The sequence below is a fragment of the Leguminivora glycinivorella genome, chromosome 8 (genome assembly GCF_023078275.1).
Source record: "Leguminivora glycinivorella isolate SPB_JAAS2020 chromosome 8, LegGlyc_1.1, whole genome shotgun sequence".
NCBI classification, from domain to species: Eukaryota; Metazoa; Arthropoda; class Insecta; order Lepidoptera; family Tortricidae; genus Leguminivora; species Leguminivora glycinivorella.
In genome coordinates this window covers 24,930,536-24,951,280 of record NC_062978.1, presented here as the reverse complement: position 1 = coordinate 24,951,280, position 20,745 = coordinate 24,930,536, and the positions used below count along the sequence as shown (strand labels likewise).

Here is a 20,745-nt window from a genome sequence, read left to right as displayed (position 1 = left end):
TGACAGTAAACAAACTTTTCCAAACTACACACAACTTATCGAACTACAAATTTGAAGAGATCGGTAACTTCAAGAAGTAATTCATGAAATAAAACATGAGTTCTTAATTATAAATGTAAAATAATCATCATGATATGATTTACTCTATATAATTATTTTAATTTTAAAGCTTAGCTCAACATGGCAGAATGGCTTATAAATCTGTAGTCGGTGCCTCTGAAAAAAAAAAACCATGATAGTGATGTGAAAGACTCTCCACTATGCATGGCTCGATTTGTACAATAATCGCTTTCAATTTAATTTGAATCTTCTTAGCTTACGAAATTATTTATTTCTAAATGATATCCCTACATTAACTATGTAACTGACCGAATAAATTAAAATGTCTCCGTTTTAACTTGGGAAAAAAATATTTTAGTTCTTTTGAATGCGAAAGTTGTAGTTTTATATAAATAGAACACACAACGTTCTACCATAAGTGAGAGCGAGTACAAAAATTTTTGGTGGTATGTTGTGACTTGTGTTACAACAACACTTTTCGTATTTCTCAAGTGATTGTGATCTTTACATCGTGAAGTCTACTTTATCTGAAACTAACTGTATGTGTCTTTTCTCCTTTTCTGATTAGGACCATCGGTTTTATAAACTTTGGACACGTCGGCAAATTGGATCAAAAATTACCCAGTATATAAAAGTTTTATCATTCAAAGTTTGGTCTTTGAGGTCTGCGGATAAGAAATATAACATGAAATATTGACGATCAAATCGTTAAATTCATAATCTCATTTTTTTAAATGACACTTTTAGCAATCGATACTATCGATAGTCAATGGAAATCGATCACGACAACTGTCACGTCGTCTCATCACTAATTCTGGTGACGTGCGTGAAATTTCTCGATACGTGGCTGGTTGACGTCTAGTGTTTCGCTACGTTCTCTCACGCAAGCTAGCATTTACCATTGCATTGGGTGCTTCAACGCAGTTTTCTAACTGGAACTCTGTTAAATCTAATTACTCAATAAGTAAGTTTCTATTAAATCGTGAAATTACCTCGAACGGCTTCTCCTAAGTGTAAATATTTTCTAAATCGGTGTGTAATTTTCAGAAAATGGATCAGATCGCTAAATTCGTGGAGCCTGGCAAGCAGTTCGCTAAGGATTCTCTCAGACTGGTCAGGAGATGCACTAAGCCAGACAGGAAAGGTACGTTTCACCATATTCACGTTATTTTCTGCCATAGAAGGTAGATTTAAAGTAAATATAACTGTAAAATGTGACACATTTACTGTTCAGTATACACTGTACTAAGCTGCCAAACTCAGAGAAAGCATATTGAAACTTGTACAAATGTATTCAGAAATTTGGCATTATTCCACCATAAAATGAATAAGTAGTCTACATATGTTTGTCAATTTAAATATATCTGATCAACTGCATCTATTTATCTCATTTTGTTTACATGAAACGGGTAAAACTATATTCCATTTCTTATTTAACATGTTGATTGCCATAGGGGGTCAAGACTTCTTATAGTGTATGGTTAATTTTAATAAGAAAAAAAAAAAAAAAAAAATTAAGAGTTACATTAATTGCCCCAGTCAATGTTAAGGATAGGGACATCCTTATGGCCCTCACTTCTTTCTGTAAGCTTAATAACTTAAAATTTTAATCTTTATTGTTATATTTCATGTTAATATTTATTTTTTGCTTTCTATTTCTTCTCAATGTCTAATATTACTAATCCAGTAGTTGTGTTTCGTTGTCATCTAACTCTAACTAACCCCACTAAATTTTAGAATTGATTAAATTTATCAAAATGGATTGATAGCTATGTGTAAATTGTACTTCATCAACATCATATTACTTCGAACAAAATTTATTTATTAAAAAAATCGACATTACACTGGCAAATCATTAGGAAGCCAATAAAAAAAAATGTGTTACGGTCTAGTTAAAGGACAAGTCTTGTGTATGGCTACTTTGTAATATTTTTTGGGACAATGTAGTGTAGCTCAATTTACTTGTCTAGGTCTTTGGTTAGGATGCTTAGCTTACCATACCTGAGACAAAAGGTGACAAAATGTGTGCTAACCCTTTATTGTTCCCTGAATTGTTAATGAGAGCAAAAGAACTGTATATTTTTTGTAATTTGGAGACCCTCTTGTCTGCAAAATATTAAACACTAGATTTGGAGATACATGGCCTTTCTAGGCACTTATAATTGTTTAGGGGGGGGCTCTTTATTATCCATTGTTTAGTCGCTATTCTTCCCAGTCCAGGCAGGCAAAAGTATGGTGGCGCGATAAATGATAAAACATCAGGGCCATTCCTATTGCACTATTTGTAAGTAAGATAGGGACGGCCCAATGTTTTATCATGTATTGCCACAGACCAACCCCTATAGACATCTATTACAAGACGACTCGCGGTGGCCAGCCTTCCTAGTATTTGCACTGATATAAGCGCGGGCGCTCGCCGTGCCCGATCAGTATCGACCAAGTAACAGACCCGAAAGCAGCGCGTGTTTTTCGCACAAAAAAATTGGAAAAGGGTATTTTGATGCCTGAAAGATGTCCACCTGTAGTGTGAAATGGTGTGGAAAGGTAACAAGAAGCTCAAATTTAAAAACAGACGGCATTACATTCCACAAATAAGTCATATTTATAATTTATTCAGAGCCGGCATAGGTCAACTTACATTGGCCACTTACGCGTCAGTAGAGGGACAGTCATACTTCTGTCCCTTTTCATCTGGCGCGACTGCCCGCCGTCCTTGAAACGGCCAATCACAGCGCGCTTAACACATTCCCCGCCCGCTCCTCGCACCCCAAACACTGGTGACTCGTATCGCGAACCAAATATACAAGACTGCCACTCTATAGGAGGTTCTCTGTGTGTATTGCACAACCATGATTGCCTGGCAGGATGATATGGACCTAGCCGAGTACTTGCCAAGCATTGATTTAATAAATAATTGTCTCTCTGTAACCTTAAAATCATGAAACCTTTCTGTAATACACAGAAAATTTTATTTTTTTAACATTCCATGTTTCATGTTTCCAGAATTCCAAAAGATTGCCATCGCGACAGCCATCGGTTTCTGCATCATGGGCTTCATCGGTTTCTTCGTGAAGCTCATACACATCCCCATCAACAACATCATCGTCGGATCATAAACTCTTAGCTTTAGTTTAGACATAATTCTCATTTGGAGGTGGGCTGTACTTATTCAGGGGTACAAGTCAGTCTAAGGAGGGGACAGCCATATTACGTATAATGTATGCCCCTCTTTCTCTCCGCTAATCCTTTCATAAAATGAACTGGCTCAAGAGCATTTCATTCATAAAATGAAATGCTCTTAGGTGGACTCTCTAAATTCATCTGAAATGTTGACTGCTCAAATTTGTTAGCAGTCTGTTCGGCAGATGTCAACAGTGTGAATACTCCTTAAAAATCATGTATATTGTTGTTTTTGACACTTAAATCAAACTATTAGAAAGTTACAATTATTTAAAATCATGAACATTGTTCAAGGCAGCATTAAAATATAATTAAACGTCAATTAGACTGAGTACTGTCAACCTCCCCTCTTACATTAAGGCCCGGACACTAAGTTAAAGCATCCCATTAATTTCATTTTATATTTTAAATTGAATGAATAAATTATTCAAATTATTATAATGGATTTCATTTGTATCGGTTATCTGAAATAGAGCCAGGAAAGCCTAAATTAGATTTTTTGAAGAAATAATTACGAACCAGCTGCACATTGTTTTAACCCTGTTCCAGGCCTCTCCACTCTCCAAACTTTTTCCAAAAATATGCATGTCTTAAATTCATGCAGCTAATTAATAAAATGAAAAATCACTGTTTTCAAAACTCCATTTGGATATGAACCTTAAAATCGAAAAAACTACTCATAGTATTAAAAACTGAAATAGATACCATACACCAACTATACAGTATACACTAAAGAAGCGATCAACCAGTGGGCGGTGGCGAAGCCGGGAATGGACGTGTTCGACCGCTACACCACCCCAACCGCCGACCGCTCATAGTATTTATTGTTTTTTTCTGCCGTTTGAGTAAGATTTGGCTACAGACTGCAATATCAAACCGTACTAACCAACCAAAGCGGAATAAAAAAGGCACAATGAAAACAGAACAACTTTATTAAATAAAAACGTTACATTTAACATAAATGACAATGAAAAATATCATATTGAGAGATGTATATTGCAAAATTTGTAAATCTTTGTGAAATAGGACTTGTAACTTTATCAAAAATCTAAACCAATCTGATAAATACAGACATAAACTCACGCCTATATTCCTGGAAGGGGTAGGCAGGGCACATGAAAGTGCTCAAGCTTCAGTGCTAATTTTAGCAATTTCAGGGTTAATATATTAGTAATGACTCAAGGTTGGAATGTAAATGTCAACATGGAGGAATGAGAAAGGAAGAGTTGTAACTCCATACATCAGTAAATGCGAGTTATTTGTATAGGCATAGTTAAGTGACATCTAGCGACAATCAAGCGTCAATCACGCGTCAACTATTGTAAATTTCTTATTTCCTTATTTCTTATTTCCTGTTACATTCTTATTATTCTTATTTCCTGCTACATTGTTTAAGTTTTTATCCATTTTGTTTCTAATTTTTTCTCATGTATTTGTGTTGGTAGTTATGGCAATAAAAATATTTTATTTTTATTTTAAAATTATCAGTACTGCTACTTGTCAATAGATGTCGTGACGAACGAAGTCTAATGCTCACCAATTTTTATCTAATATTACAATAGTATTAATAAGTATTCTGTTTTCAATTCCTTCAATATAAGTTGTAAACTGTTCTAATATTAAATTTTTGGCAGAAGAGACACTGTTGCCACCTAGTATCGAGTAGTGGTACTGATAATTCACGCTATTTGACGCGTGATTTTCGCTAGATGTCACTTAACTATACCTATACAAATAACCCGCATTTACTGATGTATGGAGATTCTCTTCCCTTACTTATTCCTCTATAATGTCAATAAACTCCAGCAAACAAGAAATTTTGTTCTAAAAATATTATTTAATATAATAATAGCTTAAGTGGGACTGGGCAGGGCACGTTTGTCGTATGCCGGATGACCTGTGGGCTAAAGCGACAACCAATTGGGTCCCACCAAATCGAACCCGGGGTCGCGGAAAGCCTCGACGGCGTTGGCGAGATGACCTTGACGCTTTTGATGAGAACTGGTGGGAAACGGGTCAGGACCGGGATACGTGGAAAGGGAAGAGGGAGGCCTTTGCCCAGCAGTGGGACACTCTAGGCTCATATAAATAATAAATATAATATAATAAAATAACCCTATTCTCTTTATCACAGAACATTTTTACGGCTTCTTAATAACGTGTATGTAGAACCCTGGAACGGGCACTTCGGAGAGAGGCTTGAAGTCAGCATAGAGACTGTGGGTACTGCCGGGGCCGAAGGCGTCCTTCAGGATTTGCGTGAACTTTTCTAGCTTGTGCGGGTAGTAGCAGAGGCGGAATTCGCTGAAAGAATAATAGTTATTTGTTATACAAGGGGGCAAAGTTGTATTTTAACGCCGAGTGTGGAATTGAAAAACGAGCAAGTGAAAGGATTCTATAGTTGAACCACGAGTGAAGCGAGTGGTTCGAGAATAGAATCCTGAACTTGCGAGTTTTTTGACACACGAGAAGTAAAATACATTTGCACCCGAGTGTAACACAAAACTTTTCCCCTCACTATATAGCGAGGAAACTACAACGCAAAAAATGCGTTTATCACTGCTTCCAGTAGTTCCACAGGTGGTAAATCATCTTTATTACTAGATTCACCTACTTTTATCAATTTTAAAGCAAGTAATTTGACTTTATTCAAGGTCAAATTACTTTACCCACTAGTGGATAAAATGCGTTTTTACCCGCTGGTATTAAAGGACAAAACACTTGTTTCCGAGCTAGTGAGGGGAAAAATAAATTATAGTTGGGTATTTTAAATGGTACAAAATATAGTTTTGAAAAACAAAACTGACATATTGGACCGATTTTGCTCAAATATGGCTAAGAACACTCCCAGTTAATTCAGCCTACAAACAATTTTTTTTGTACTAAATCAGTTCATCCGTTTGTTCGAAAGCTACGATGCCACAGACAAACACACTCACAGTCACGTCAAACTTATAACACTTAGTAAACCGTGGTATTTGCGTCTGGTGGGGTAAGTGCGTCTTTAAAATGCGTGTAAAAACTAATTGCATAAGGAAAAGATCTTTCTGACTTTCAACAGCACTGACGTTTGACCTACAGTGGCGCCAACTGGTGAGCGATTAATAATAATAAATAAATAATTGATTCAGTTCAAAACGTTAAGTAGGTACTTAATTTATATTTTTCTTAAGCATGTGGTGTTTACCTATAAGTGGTTATTACACTTAGAAAAATACTTTTTTCAATGTATAACATCACTTTTTAGTGTAAATAACTGTTGGTGAACCAATGAAATAAAATAAAAAAAATCTTCTTTGTTTGACGAAAGTTAGCTTACTTGCGGTCCTCACTGATGATGTTATGTTCAGCAAATAGGCCACAGGGGCACTTTTACATATCAACATCACATTCGGAGCCTCATTATCGACTATTTTTTCTGCGGTCTTTATTAAGGCTTTCGGCGCAAAGCTCTGAAGTTACTTTGGATCAAAATCTACAGTGGCGCCAACTGGTGAGCGATGGAGTACTTCTTTGACCAAGTCTAGCTTATCTTACCTGCGGTCTTCACTGCTTCCTTGGGAGCCGATGCAGTAGTCCAAGGTGACTAGCTGAGGCTTGCCCCCCACCACTAGGACTGACGTTTTGATGTCTACGGGGTACTTGCACTGGAAAACATAAATTATCGTTAGATCATTTTGAATGGGCTACATATTGAGTAATGGGAGTAGGTCATAAATAGTCTACCCACAATACAAGCCTTCTTGAGCTTACCGTGGGACTCAGTCAATCTGTGTAAGAATGTCCTATAAAAGCTCGGCCACACATGCGCGTTTTGATAGCGTAGGCGGAGCGGTAGCGGCGCGTCAGCGGAGCGCAACGATAGCGGTGCGCCGGACGAACGCTGGCGTTGCGCCCAGCGGACGCCGGCGGGAACTAACGAGCGCGGATTGCCCAACGGAACGCCAGCGTTCCGCCGGCGCACCGCTATCATTGCGCTCCGCTATCAAAACGCTTTAGGGCCCGCGCAGACGGGCAACTGTTGCCGGCGACTTTTTTGTCGCAACCATGGCCTAGTATGAACGTGCGCACACGAGGCGACGCAACTTTTCATACAAATACGAAAGTCGCCGAGCATACTGTTGCCTCCGTGCGCGGGCCCTTATGTGTGGCGGAGGCTTAACATTTATTTATGACAGTCCTGTGACCAATAAACGGCAGTGCTCGGGAAGCTTCAGACATTTTGCAAAATTCTCTAACGCACGCGTTGGTCGCCGAAATCTTTCAAATTTTAGTGCCTATAACAAGAGCTACGTACAAAACAATACTGACGTACAAAAAAAAAACTGGATGTATTAACTTACATCCCTGCGTGGCCCCGCTGTCTATCATAGCATCGTAATTCCTATGGTCTATGAAGAAAAGTCCCTCGGCTTCAGACATTTGGCAAAATTCTCTAACGATCGCTTTTCCTTGCGCATTTTGCCTTATTCGACCAAATTAAGCAGTGATTATATTAATAGTGACCCACGTAACAAAAAAATTTGGGCCAGCTACGGTCCGGGGTGGCGCCATAGGGTAGTTTAAGTTTGACAAAGCCTGTTGCGGATTACTTCATATGTATTTATGTAGGTGACAAAGCCTGTAGCTGATTTGTTTTATGTCCACTTGACGAAGCCTGCGCTGCTGATCACGAACTATTTTTGTTGGTATGGTTTTTGGGTTTGGTTATGACTTTGACTTTTTTTATTGTATTTTTTTTAACCCTTTAGATCATAGTTTTTAAACGTAACAAAATCATTAGGAAACCAGATGTATTAACTTACATTGTAATAAATAGAATGTCCCGGCGTCGCTCCACTATCGATCATAGCGTCATAATTCCTATGATCAATGAACAGCAGTCCTCCCGGCTTCAGACACTTGGCAAAATTCTCCAAAGCTCGCTTCTGCACGCGCTGGTCGCCGAATTCGTCCAACAAGTGAGCGAAGGAGTTCCCGAGACAGATGACTGCGTCGAACGAGGCCCCGGGCAGGAATGACTGCACGTCTGAGTGGAGGGTCTCCCAGTTCGCCTCCTCGATAACTGGAAATAATATAAATTTAAAAGTGGAAAATGTCTGCCTTGGGTGAGACTTGAACTCACTCACTTTTCCACTTTTAAATTTATTCTCAGCCTAGTGGCATCGATTGCAGACGTTTCTGCTATAGTATGAATTTTCTGAGATGAACTTTTCGGTTTTGCCTTAATCTGTTAAACAAAGGCCTTTGTTTCTATTATTCGCCGCGGTTAGCTCCCGTTTCCACAGCACGTGCCAAAGTCTCAGTGTAGTTAAAAAGCAACTATCATGATAGCAATAAGGTTCAAATTTATTAAACAGTTTGCAGTGTGCAGGTAACTTTTTTTGAAGATGACAAAACGTGTTATCTCCGAAAGGGCTTTTTATGGATTCGAACCTTATTGCTATCATGATAGTTGCTTTTTAACTACACTGAGACTTTGGCACGTGCTGTGGAAACGGGAGCTAACCGCGGCGACTAATAGAAACAAAGGCCTTTGTTTAACAGATTAGGGCAAAAGCGAAAAGTGCATCTCAGAAAATTCATACTATAATCAGAAGTTAAAATTTGGAAATAATATGTTGGGCTCTAGTAATAACAAAGAGGATCGAGTATTATAGAGAGTTACTGTCGAAGTTAAGAGGGTTTTCGTGTTAAAAATAGTGAAATCGCAACCGAGCGCTCGATCATACCGTGTGTGGTATCAAATTAAAGGGCTTTGCGAGTAGTTTATAAATATATATCACATTATAGGATTTTTTCTACTTGGTCTAACAAAATATGAGAAAATGTCCAAAAGTGGTAATAATTGTACCGGTGAAGGCTCGTTTTCAAAAAATTGGCAAAAATCAATAATAGCAATTTATAATCACTAAGGCATAACGGCAATTTAAGTAAACTTTGCAGATTAATTTAGTACAAAACTTACTTCTATGTGATGTAGATTTTCAAAGAAATTGTCACTTAATTTTAGGTAATTTCTGAAAAAAATTGAATTCGCCTTAGGCTAGTTTACTCTTTTTCAAAAACTTAAAATAAAAATCTAGTCTGAAATGATTGTGGTACAGGATATACGAATTATAAATTTACCTGTTTTAATATTCAAAATTGTCCAAATTTTACAAATAAGATCGACTGATTCAGCTCTATACGTGCGTTTTTCTAAACGTGCATTAGAGAAAAATTCATAATTAATTTAGTGAGTTAGTTTTCAAAAATCCAGTCTTATAAAAATCGAGATAATAAGATGCTCTAACTGGAACTTGAATTAAATACATTTATTGGATAACGGAAAGTGTAGTATTTCACCGACTAAAACTATCAATTTTACATTCTTTTGACGTTTTTTTTGAAAGCAGCCTTAAATGTGTGATCACAGTGCATAGACTGCCATCTCTTGACACAGGCTTAAAACTTTTGCACCTCAGTTTTGACAATTTGGCCCATATTCTTAGCTTGATATGTTTTAAAATGTCAAATATTAATATTAGCGCCATCTAGCTGAGCGTATCCCAAAGGTGTAATGCCATCTAGGCCACCGTACCTTTTTCTGTATGGTACTGAGGTACGTTTTTTTCTTAGACTTTATCTGTATATACGGAGTTATATATGTCTTTGGCAATAAGTGGGTACGGTACATCAAAGTGAATACTCTCTGGTCGAACCTAGGATCCTATTTCTCCCAGTTGTTTCAGAATTTTATCGGAAGCGTGTCAAGCGTGTAGGTATAGAGGCCACCTCAAAGCCCCCTTTAACTATATTAAAAAAAGTTGGTCGATCATAAAGTAACTGCGTGCTTCAACATTTTATTGGAAGTATCTACCAGATCATCTCGAAACCCTAGCCACTATAGCATCATGTAAAAGGTTCTGTAGTAAAGTAGATACATACTCCACTGGTCGACTTCGGGTCTTTTCTCTTCTCCCAGCGCGCCTTAAGCACGTGTTTCAATCTCAACATCTTGTCTGAAACATCTACCAGACCATCTCGAAAACCTAGCCTAGCATAATGTAGAACTTGTAAAAGCTTCTGTAGTAAAGTAGGTACTTACCCCACTGGTCGAACTTAGGGTCTCTTCTCTTCTCCCATCGCGCCTTGAGGGCATGTTTCAACATCTTGTCTGAAGCGTCTACGGAGACGACCTCGAAACCCTCGTTGACTAGCATCATGGAGTCCACCCTGAAACCAATACAAGTTTACAATTGTGAGTTATTGTACTTTCAAATCGTTCTTCGTAACGCTCTTTCGTACCTATAGAGCGAGAGACAGAGGAGGCCCAATGGGTGTTAATGGTGCTGCCCTCTTTTTGTAGGCTTTTCTAATACTTTTTAACCGTCGCCTCATATCTCAAGAAGGACGGTTATCAAGTCGTCTGTATGTTTTTTTTTTTATTTTTTTATTTTTTTTAATGTTTGTTCCTCGATATCTCCGTCGTTACTGGACCGATTTTGAAATTTTTTTTTTAATTGAATGTATATGCATACAGATTGGTCCCATTTTTCTCAGAACCCAGTTCTGATGATGGGATCCTGGAGAAATCGAGGGAACTCCTCGAATCTGAAAGGCATACATATAGTGATTTTTGTGTTTTTAAAGGAACAGCATGCATTTAGGTACGGAACAGTGACATTTGGTGCAGTGGAACTGCTGATGATGGCCAGAATAGAACTCTTCAAATCTGAACGGCACGCTTATAGTGACTTTGGTATTTTTATAAGAACAGCATGCACTTTCATCCAGAACAGTGACATTTGGTGCAGTGGAATTGCTGATGATGGTCAGAACCGAACTCCTCAAATCTGAACGGCACGCTTATAGTGACTTTGCCATTTTTATAAGAACAGCATGCGCTTACGTCTAGAACAGTGACATTTGGTACAGTGGAACTGCTGATGGTCAGAACCGAACTCCTCAAATCTGAACGGCACGCTTATAGTGACTTTGGTATTTTTATAAGAACAGCATGCACTTGCGTCCAGAACAGTGACATTTGGTGCAGTGGAACTGCTGATGATAGTCAGAACCGTACTCCTCAAATCTGAACGGCACACTCATAAGTGACTTTGGTATTTTTGCAAGAAAAGCATGCATTTAAGTCCAGAACAGTGACATTTATTTATTTAGTTATGTTTGTTAAGCATATTGAGTTTTCAAGTCAAAGTTTGTCAAGCTTCGATTTCTTATAATATAATATCGGATTCATGAGGAATTGAGGAAACTCCTCAAACCTTAACGTTATACGTATATTCATTTATGTTGCCATCTAATAATTAAAGCATTAAAAGCAGTTTTAAAAAATACCTACACATTTCTACATAATCCAACATTCGCAAGTAACTTTCACCAGAACCCGAAAGGCGACGGTTTTTTTTTCTTAAAAATTATTTTCTTCGTTATCTCTGTATTAGTTTCAATGTCCGCGAATAAGTAGCATTAAGTATTGCTTGACATGCCCATAAGATGTATTTCTGGCAGGGGTGGCTCACTCCGCGATTCTATCGCCGCGCTACAAGTACATGTCGGCGGCCGCGAGTTCGCGGTCCATTCAGTGGTGACGACCTTCGCGCAGCGCAATAAAATTCAATGTCGGCTGCTCGCGTGCGGTCCGTTTGTTAATGTAGGCGGCATTTTGTGAACATCAAAGGAGTGAGCCTTCTGTACTATTATATATTCTGTGTTTCTGACAAACAGCTCCACTGCTTCACGCACTTTGCCAATAGGTGCGTCGTAATCTAACGCCTTTAATTTGCTTCCCAACCCCTTACCATCAAACAGACCGGACACCTATTTGTCACCACGATTATCACACGTGAAATCTTTAATATTATTTACGTCATCTTCCCTGTCAAATATATGAAAAGCCATTCATATTTGTTATGATCAATAATGCTTAACCCGATGGCTGTGATCCAAAGGTTATCTATTACATCATAATAATAATATTTGTGAGATATTATCACTTGTTATTAACATTTTGGATATATAGTTTACATATTATTGCTATGCTGTTATCTAGGTTCTGCCCAAATACTTGGATGCAAATAGGTAAATAAATATATCTGTATCTGCATTCGTCTAATCATATCTAGATGTGAGGCCTATTGAGTTACAGACCATTCTAAATAGTGCGTAACGATAACGGTAATCAGTTAAACACTGAAAAAGTAATCGACTTAGCCAAGTTAATACTTATACCTACTTACCTACTCTGAATATCGAGATTCGTCTAAATTGTGTTTGTCTGTATTGACAGCTGTGTTGTTGACTGTGCGACGGTTTTCAGTAGGTAGTCAACCAATTTGAATGATAGGCCACTGTAGAACCTTTGCACAGTAAACGTCAATGTGACTTCTTATGGCACACGGTCACACATTCAAATCGGTTGACTGTACATACAACTATGGCCCTTTGAAGTTTCGACTTGACAAAGAGTATCTACTTTGAGAACCCGTGCGGCAATAAATACCATATGTACCTATAGGTACTGAAAAAAAGAGGTTTTTGACCTCTGAGCAGACTTACCCAGTACCGCAGGCAGCGTCCAATATCTTCTTGCAGCCATTAGCGCGCAGCAGACCGATTAAGAAGTCTTTATAGTTCTGCGTCCTCTGGTTGCTGTCTCCCACGAACTTCTTCCAGACCCTGGCTGCCTTGCCGTCGGCATACTGGTCCATAACTCCCTCGGAGGGAATACCCTCCGAGCGGGGGTGGAATACTTTGTCAGCCATTGAAGTCATTGTGATTGCCTGAAAAGGGACATGTTTTTTAAGATTTCGATCGTTTTTAGGATTCCGTAGAGCCGTGCCAAAAAGGTACAAACCCTTATGGTGGTGTATCCGTCTGTCTGTTATTTTAAAGCGTTTTAAAGTGGATGCCGTGGAAAGTTATCCAAATGGTGTAGGTATTATCAGTTAGTTAACATATAGACAATGTTTTAGACTTCTCAGATTTTTGTATACGTAGGAGTCAAAATTAGGTACCTTAATTCCCCGTAAAAAAATCGAAAATTTTATTAGCCGCTGTCGGTACTTGAACTTTTAGTACAATAGTTGGATTAATTAAAACGTGTACCTGATTAATCTTAGTTTGTCGTGGCGATAATAAACTGCCGATGCCGTTGGCACCAATTACTCTAATGTTTACATTATCTGCTTGCCCGTAACTTATGATTATGACATATGCGCAATCGCACGCAATGCCAGTTTGAATAAAACAGATAATACTTATTTGGTATGTATAAGATTAGACACTGCGATGGTCTTCTTCTTCCTAGCGTTATCCCGTCATTTCGTCAGCTCTTGCGAGCCTGGGGTCGTCTTTGGCGACTAATTCCAAGGTTTGGCGTAGACGCTAGGTTTTACGATATTAAAGTGCACGAAAAGGCCTTTGTGCTGTTGGTTTCGGTCCTACGTATCTACACCTCCCGAAGGTTCGGGATCCATGGCCCCGAGATACAGAAATAATATGTCTAAAAATCGTCAAAGTTTAAAATAACTTCAATACTACATTAAATTACATATACAGAGTGGGGCCTGTAACAAAGGCGAAGAATTGAACTCTAGGCTATTCTCCTTATACTGATCAACATTTGTTCGGTGACTTTTAAAAATAACTTGTATTTTGATTTTTATCACCATTGAAAGTTTTTTCTAATAGGTAATGTATTGCGAATTCTGTTAAGTCTAAAGTGTGACAGACAACGTCAATGACAACAATAATGGCGTACATTGAAGCTAATATTTATTTTGTATGAAAAATTTAAAGACTTCATAATTTTTAAAAGTCACTGAACAAATGTTGATCAGTATAAGGAGAATAGCCTACAGTTCAATTCTTCGCCTTTGTTACAGGCCCCACTCTGTATACCTAATACATATATAGGTACAAAATATCTTCTAAATGTCCTAATATTGCGCGGTCAGCTGATTAAATATTTTGCTCTTGTTTATTAGCTCTAATTTATCTTTGACATTTTGTTATTCAAGTTCTCATTACTTTATAACATTTTCTCTAGTCACTTCCAATTAAATCATAAATTAAAATTAATTTAACTATAAAAATAAATAAAGAAAACTAATTATATTAGGGATAGTCGCAAAAACACTTTAATTTTGCCAAAACCTTATAAAATTCCCAAAATGTAAAATTCCACTTTGGAAATTCGTACGCCCCGCGAATATTTAGAAGACTTACCGTATGATGCAAAATCAGTCGAGTAACGCCGTCACTCCGCGGCTGCCGTGATCATAATGAGATTTATGAGATGTTTGTCATATTTGTGCTCGGCGAACGTTGTTTTTCCTACGCGAGCCGTACCTACTGGCTTTTCCCGTGGATTTACTTGTGCAGCAATCTGTAAGAGCTCGCAAAATTATTATTTATTTATTAGACAATATTTAATGCCATCGGTACATATGAACCTACTCAGAGATAGCTGAAATACAAAAATTTTAAATTTTAATATGACTCGTACTTACATGGATTTTTTTAAACACATCATTTCTTATGTATTTTGTAATTGAAGTTACTTTCTTATAGATGCCTACAGCTGTAGATTGTACCTATTGTTTGACTTAGTTTTAATCACTTTTCACGATCAAAATTCGGAATTGAACATATAAACAATTAAATATAATACTTTTAGTAGGTATACACTCACTGGTAGAGGCCAAGAACTATCCAAGGTATTACAAGCCCGAAAAATCAACATCTGCTGTTTACAAGAAACCAAATGGAAGGGGTCAAAGTCCAGGGACATAGGGTTAGGGTATCAGATAATATATCACGGGACAACTAACGCACGAAACGGAGTAGCCATTGTGCTGGATACTATTCTAAAACAGCGTATAATAAATGTAGATAGGCGGAGTGATCGACTCATAGCAGTGAAACTAGCCATGGACGGACAACCACCATGCACCACAACCCGGGTGTTCGGAAAGTGAAAAAAAAAACATTTTGGAGTGAATTCGATGACATCCTGAACTCTATAGCCCATGGGGAAACAAAATACGTCGGGGGAGACCTCAATGGGCACGTGGGCGAGTGCAATGCTGCGTACAGGACAGTACAGGGAATGTTCGGATATGGAAAACTTAACAAGGGTGGGGAACAATTATTGGAGTTTTGCGCAAGACACAATTTGGCAATTGTTAACACCTTTTTCAAAAAGAAAATAGAACACTTAATAACGTATAAAAGCGGTAACAAGCAATCCCAAATAGACTTCATTCTCGCTGATAGACATCTGCTTAAAAACTTTAGAGATTGTAAGGTAATCCCAGGCGAAGCACTTACGGCACAGCACAGACTCATGGTTAGCTGTATTAAGTTACCAAAACCGACCAAGCAGTCTAAAAACATTACTCCAAAAATTAAGTGGCATCTGCTAAACACTGAGAAAGGATCTAAACTCGTAGAAACACTACAGAAAAAGCTAAAAGAGGATATAGAAACGAGTAATAACACTGCAAACGCCATGTGGTCCGGTTTAGAGAAGCTCTGCAAAAAGGAAGCTCAGGAAACATTAGGAATATCGAGAGGTGGACTGAGCAATAACAAAGACCCTGCGTGGTGGAACGAGGATGTAAGGGCTTCCCTAAAAATCAAGAAAGATCACTTTAAACAATGGCAGACCTCGGGACTCGAAGAAGACCGCACTCAATATATAAATAGCAAAAAGATAGCGAAACGTAGGGTGGCACAGGAGAGGGAAAACTCGAGAAATGCCTTTTACTCTAGACTTGAATCTGCAAGAAATGACAAGGACATATTCAAACTTGCCAAGCAACGTCACACAGCAAGTCTAGACATTAAGATCAATAAATACATAAAAGATGGTAATGGACAACTATTAACCGACAATAGAGAAATAAACCGGAGATGGTGCCAATACTACCAGCAGCTACTAAACGAAGAGTTTCCGAGCCAACCCCTATCCTATTACCCTAAAACATCCGGACCCTTAGATAACATCAGCAGGGATGAAGTGCGTGCAGCCTTGAGAAAAATGAAGAACCATAAAGCAGTAGGGCCAGATGGCATTCCCGCAGACCTATGGAAGCTAACTGGGCCGATCGCTATAGAATGGCTGACTAAGCTCTTCAATCTTATTCTCATCGGCAAGAAGATCCCAGAGTCATGGCGGCACAGCTACCTCGTACCTTTTTACAAAAATAAAGGAGATGTAAGCAATTGTAGTAACTACAGGGGTATAAAGCTTACTTCGCACACGCTGAAGATCTGGGAGCGCGTACTGAACAATCGTTTTGCCAAGTTAGTATCGATATCCAGTAACCAATGCGGATTCGTGACTGGAAAATCCACAACGGACGCTATCCAGACGGTGAGGATACTTATGGAGAAACACCGGGCCAATAAAGAAGATTTACACCTTGTATTTATAGATCTCGAAAAGGCTTTCGACAGGATACCACGAAAGTTAGTTTGGCAATCCATGAGAGCACAACAAATCCCAGAACACTACATAACTTTGGTAAAAGACATGTACGATGACATTAAGACGCAAGTAAGAAGCCTAGCCGGATTTAGCGAGCCTTTCGAGGTTAAAGTGGGTGTGCATCAGGGCTCCGCACTCAGTCCTCTGTTATTTAATCTATCGATGGACTACCTGACAAAGAACATCCAGTCCCCCCTTCCGTGGTGCATACTGTATGCGGATGATGTTGTACTCGTTGACAAATGTGCAACCCGACTAAACGCCACCCTTCAGCAATGGAAAAAAGCGCTAGAAGACAATGGTCTACTACGCATCAGCCGAAGCAAGACTGAATATCTCAGTTGCAACTTCAGTAGCCAACCTTCATCTGATAGTGTGATAAGTATTGACGATCAGCCATTACTAAAAGTCAACCGATTTAAATACCTCGGATCGATCCTAACAGATAACGTAGACATTGACGCAGATGTATCACACAGAGTAAATGCGGCATGGTGTAGATGGAGATCACTCACAGGAGTACTCTGCGATGATCGAATGCCTATACAATTAAAGGGAAAAGTCTACAAAACGGCAGTTAGACCCGCCATGATGTATGGCTCCGAGTGCTGGGCCGTCAAAAAGGTACACGAGCAAAAGATGAGCACTAACGAGATGAAGATGCTGCGGTGGGCGGCGGGGGTGACCAGACTTGACAAGATACGCAATGAGTACATCAGAGGTTCGTTCAAAGTGGCTCCCGTTATCGAGAAAATGGCTGAAAGCCGACTGAGATGGTTCGGGCATGTGATGAGGAGAGATGAGGAATACCCTGTCAAAAAAGCATTGGCTATACTAGATAAGAAAAGGGGCAGAGGAAAACCGCCTACCACGTGGTGGACAACCGTTAACAAAGAAATACAACGGGCACAGCTGAACACACAGACAACCCAGGATAGGGTGTCCTGGCGCCTACGAACGAGGAGGACCGACCCCACGTAATGGGACCAGGCAAAGAAGAAGAAGAAGAGAAGACTTTTAGTAGGTATATATAGCTAGACAAATGATTGGCAAGTTCTGTTTTATCATTATGAGTGTCATCAGTCGATCAGTTCGCGATCAATCAAATGCCAGAGTTGTTTACGTTATGTGACGTATGCAAGTTTCTAGTAAAGGCCCCCAAAAATAGTTAATTCCATATACATTTTCCTGAAAGGGTTTTATGGCTATATTCAGGAACAATAGAGATATAGGAAGCAACATTTTAGATAAGTACGTATCTTAAATTAAAAGGCGGCTACTACCTATAAAATTATTTTATCAAATCCATGGAGCCAGTGATACCGTAAAAGTTATAAAGGAAACATATATTGTTATTGCATTGGCCGCCTGAATTAACCTTTTTAAAAAACGTAAATAGTGTAAATACATACTAAAAAGCAATACGACACACAAAGCACGTTCCGCAAGTCTAAGACGATTCACCGGGAAAAGTCATAAAATGCTACATTTTCCTTAATTTAATAAAAAATAATATGCACTAAATAGGTAATTATTTTTTCCTACTCCCGAATCTTTATTCGTCATTTACAGGGTCGTGCACAGATCTTTAAAACTCTGCATAAAGGCCTATTCCCCAAAGCCAGCGTCCGCCGGCTTTCCGCGAATGCGCGCAGTATCGAAAAAACTGAAAACGCATTGTTTGGCTCTGTAACCATGGCAACGCCTTATAACGACACTGCGGGCGTGCGCGAGAAGGCTTTGGGCAGCCGAGCTGACAATGCAAACCTTTGAGTCAAAATACAGGAAACAGTGTGAATTTCACGAAAGTTATGCAAGAAAACTATTAAAAACTAAGTGCATGGTCGTAGAAAAAGTATTGTATGCAACGGTGTTTAACTGAGTCAAAAAATACTCGTGGCGTCTCAATAACAATTTTCGGCTTCGCCTCAAATTGTTACCCACGCCACTCGTCTTTTTTGACCTCCTTTAAACGCCTGTTGCATAAAATACTATTTGCCCATAGTTTCAAAGGTTGTTAAAAACATTGATCCAACGCGACTCTCAAAAATACTGTTGACGCAGCAGTTTTTAACCACTGCAAACGTGAAAATCACCTTTCGGTTAATATTCAGTACAACTCTGCCGTGATATAACTTTTCATGGCTATCGCTCCGCGCTGTATCATGCTTAATCAGATGAAACGAACAAACATACATTTACCACCGAGTTAGCCTTACTTCGTCACCATAGAGTCTATTTTGCTAACTGTTCTTGTTATAATATCGTGTGATTGTAGTAGTACGTGCGATTCTCTAAGAGTTGCTGATAATGTATGCTAAGTGAGATAAGAACCGGTCGCGGCCGGTTTTATTTTATAAATTATGGCAATATAGGCTTATTTTGTTTTCCTTAATTGGACAATAAGGAAATCGGGTGCACATAACAACGAAAATAAATCTAATTATACATTACGATACAAGTGCGGAAAAGAGAAAATTTTGACACGAGTTGCGAATTTCCTTTTCGCACGTGTACCGTTTTTCAGTACAGATGGCCCTCTGAAGTTTCGACCTGACAAAACATGACCCACTTTTCGCACTAGTGCGATACAAAAGCACCATCTACACTGAAATAGTACATTACAATACAAGTGCGTAAAAAAGGAAGTACGAAACGAGTGGCGATAAATTAAAACACGACCGTAGGGAGTGTTTTAAATCGACACGAGTTACGAATTTCCTTTTCGCACGTGTATCGTACGACGTTTTTCAGTACAGATGAGCCTCCGAAGTTTCGACCTGGCATATAATGAACCACTTCTCGCACTAGTGCGTAATAAAAACACCATCTGTACTGAAAAATAATTGACATTACGAGACAGTAAAATAAAACAAAGAATTCCTCTTACATAATGATATTAATATCACAATACAAAAATACAGTCAAATTAATTATACATACATTTTATGATAACAAATATATCGCGACCGCATATTACAGAACAGTTCGGGAATTTTATTGCAGTCAAAGTATTCACGTTTCTTAGAGTTTTATATTTTATTTCTGCCACCGTCTATCTATGCTGTAAAACTAAAAAAAGAATTGCGTCGAACCATGGTGATGATGTTGATGACATTGAGTACAGATGTAGTGCCAAAAGGGTTTCTTTCGTATTTTTCCGGAATCGTTCGTACTTATTTGTCATGCTAGTTCAGTCAATGTCAGTCACAGAGAACCTCCTATAGAGTAGCATTCTTGTATATTTTGTTCGCGATACGAGTCACCAGTGTTTGGGGTGCGAGGAGCGGGCGGGGAATGTGTTAAGCGCGCTGTGATTGGCCGTTTCAAGGACGGCGGGCAGTCGCGCCAGATGAAAAGGGACAGAAGTATGACTGTCCCTCTACTGACGCGTAAATGGCCAATGTAAGTTGACCTATGCCGGCTCTGAATAAATTATAAATATGACTTTTATGTGGAATGTAATGACGTCTGTTTTTAAATTTGAGCTTCTTGTTACCTTTCCACACCATTTCACACTACAGGTGGACATCTTTAAGACATCAAAATACCCTTTTTCATTTTTTTTTCTGCGAAAAACACGCGCTGCTTTCGGGTCTGTTACTTGGTCGCTACTGATCGGGCACGGCGAGCGCCCGCGCTTATATCAGTGCAAATACTAGGAAGGCTGGCGACCGCGAGTCGTCTTGTAATGGATGTCTATAGGGGTTGGTCTGTGATGTCAGTACAACTTTTACTGACACTGACTGAAACAGCATGACACGTTCGTACGTTTCCGTAACAATACGAAGGCAAATCTTTTCGCATTACATCCGTAACTGTTAATGTTTCGAGACTTTATTACACATCTATTAATAACACTTTTATTACAAACTAGCGACCCGCCCCGGCTTCGCACGGGTACTATACCTACATGTAAACCTTCCTCTAGAATCACTCTATCTATAAAAAAAAACCGCATCAAAATCCGTTGCGTAGTTTTAAAGATTTAAGCATACATAGGGACA

General features: G+C 38.8%; 2 protein-coding genes across 2 annotated transcripts; one reads left to right on the top strand and one right to left on the bottom strand.

Annotated features, from left to right (window-relative positions):
* The first annotated feature begins 886 nt into the window (after positions 1-886).
* Positions 887-3,676, top strand: LOC125228766 (protein transport protein Sec61 subunit gamma). The gene is made up of 3 exons (XM_048133439.1): positions 887-1,024; positions 1,108-1,204; positions 3,064-3,676. The coding sequence occupies exons 2-3, from the start codon at positions 1,111-1,113 to the stop codon at positions 3,174-3,176; spliced, it is 207 nt and encodes a 68-aa protein (XP_047989396.1). The 5' UTR covers positions 887-1,024; positions 1,108-1,110; the 3' UTR covers positions 3,177-3,676.
* A 1,662-nt stretch (positions 3,677-5,338) lies between these two features.
* Positions 5,339-14,626, bottom strand: LOC125229058 (glycine N-methyltransferase). Its single transcript, XM_048133835.1, has 6 exons — positions 14,473-14,626; positions 12,802-13,025; positions 10,331-10,458; positions 8,046-8,305; positions 6,778-6,887; positions 5,339-5,544 (listed from the first exon to the last, which is right to left on the bottom strand). The coding sequence occupies exons 2-6, from the start codon at positions 13,014-13,016 to the stop codon at positions 5,382-5,384; spliced, it is 876 nt and encodes a 291-aa protein (XP_047989792.1). The 5' UTR covers positions 13,017-13,025; positions 14,473-14,626; the 3' UTR covers positions 5,339-5,381.
* Between the last annotated feature and the right edge of the window lie 6,119 nt (positions 14,627-20,745).

Bases quoted from the DNA above. Each gene is read 5' to 3' on its own strand.
- LOC125229058 (XM_048133835.1), bottom strand. From the start codon at position 13,016: ATGACTTCAATGGCTGACAAAGTATTCCACCCCCGCTCGGAGGGTATT. The intron at 8,306-10,330 runs GTAAGTACCTAC...TATTATTTCCAG, and splicing joins CCCTAAGTTCGACCAGTGGG to TTATCGAGGAGGCGAACTGG. The intron at 6,888-8,045 runs GTAAGTTAATAC...TATGTTTTCCAG, and splicing joins GACATTCTATTTATTACAAT to TGCAAGTACCCCGTAGACAT.
- LOC125228766 (XM_048133439.1), top strand. From the start codon at position 1,111: ATGGATCAGATCGCTAAATTCGTGGAGCCTGGCAAGCAGTTCGCTAAG. The intron at 1,205-3,063 runs GTACGTTTCACC...TCATGTTTCCAG, and splicing joins CACTAAGCCAGACAGGAAAG to AATTCCAAAAGATTGCCATC.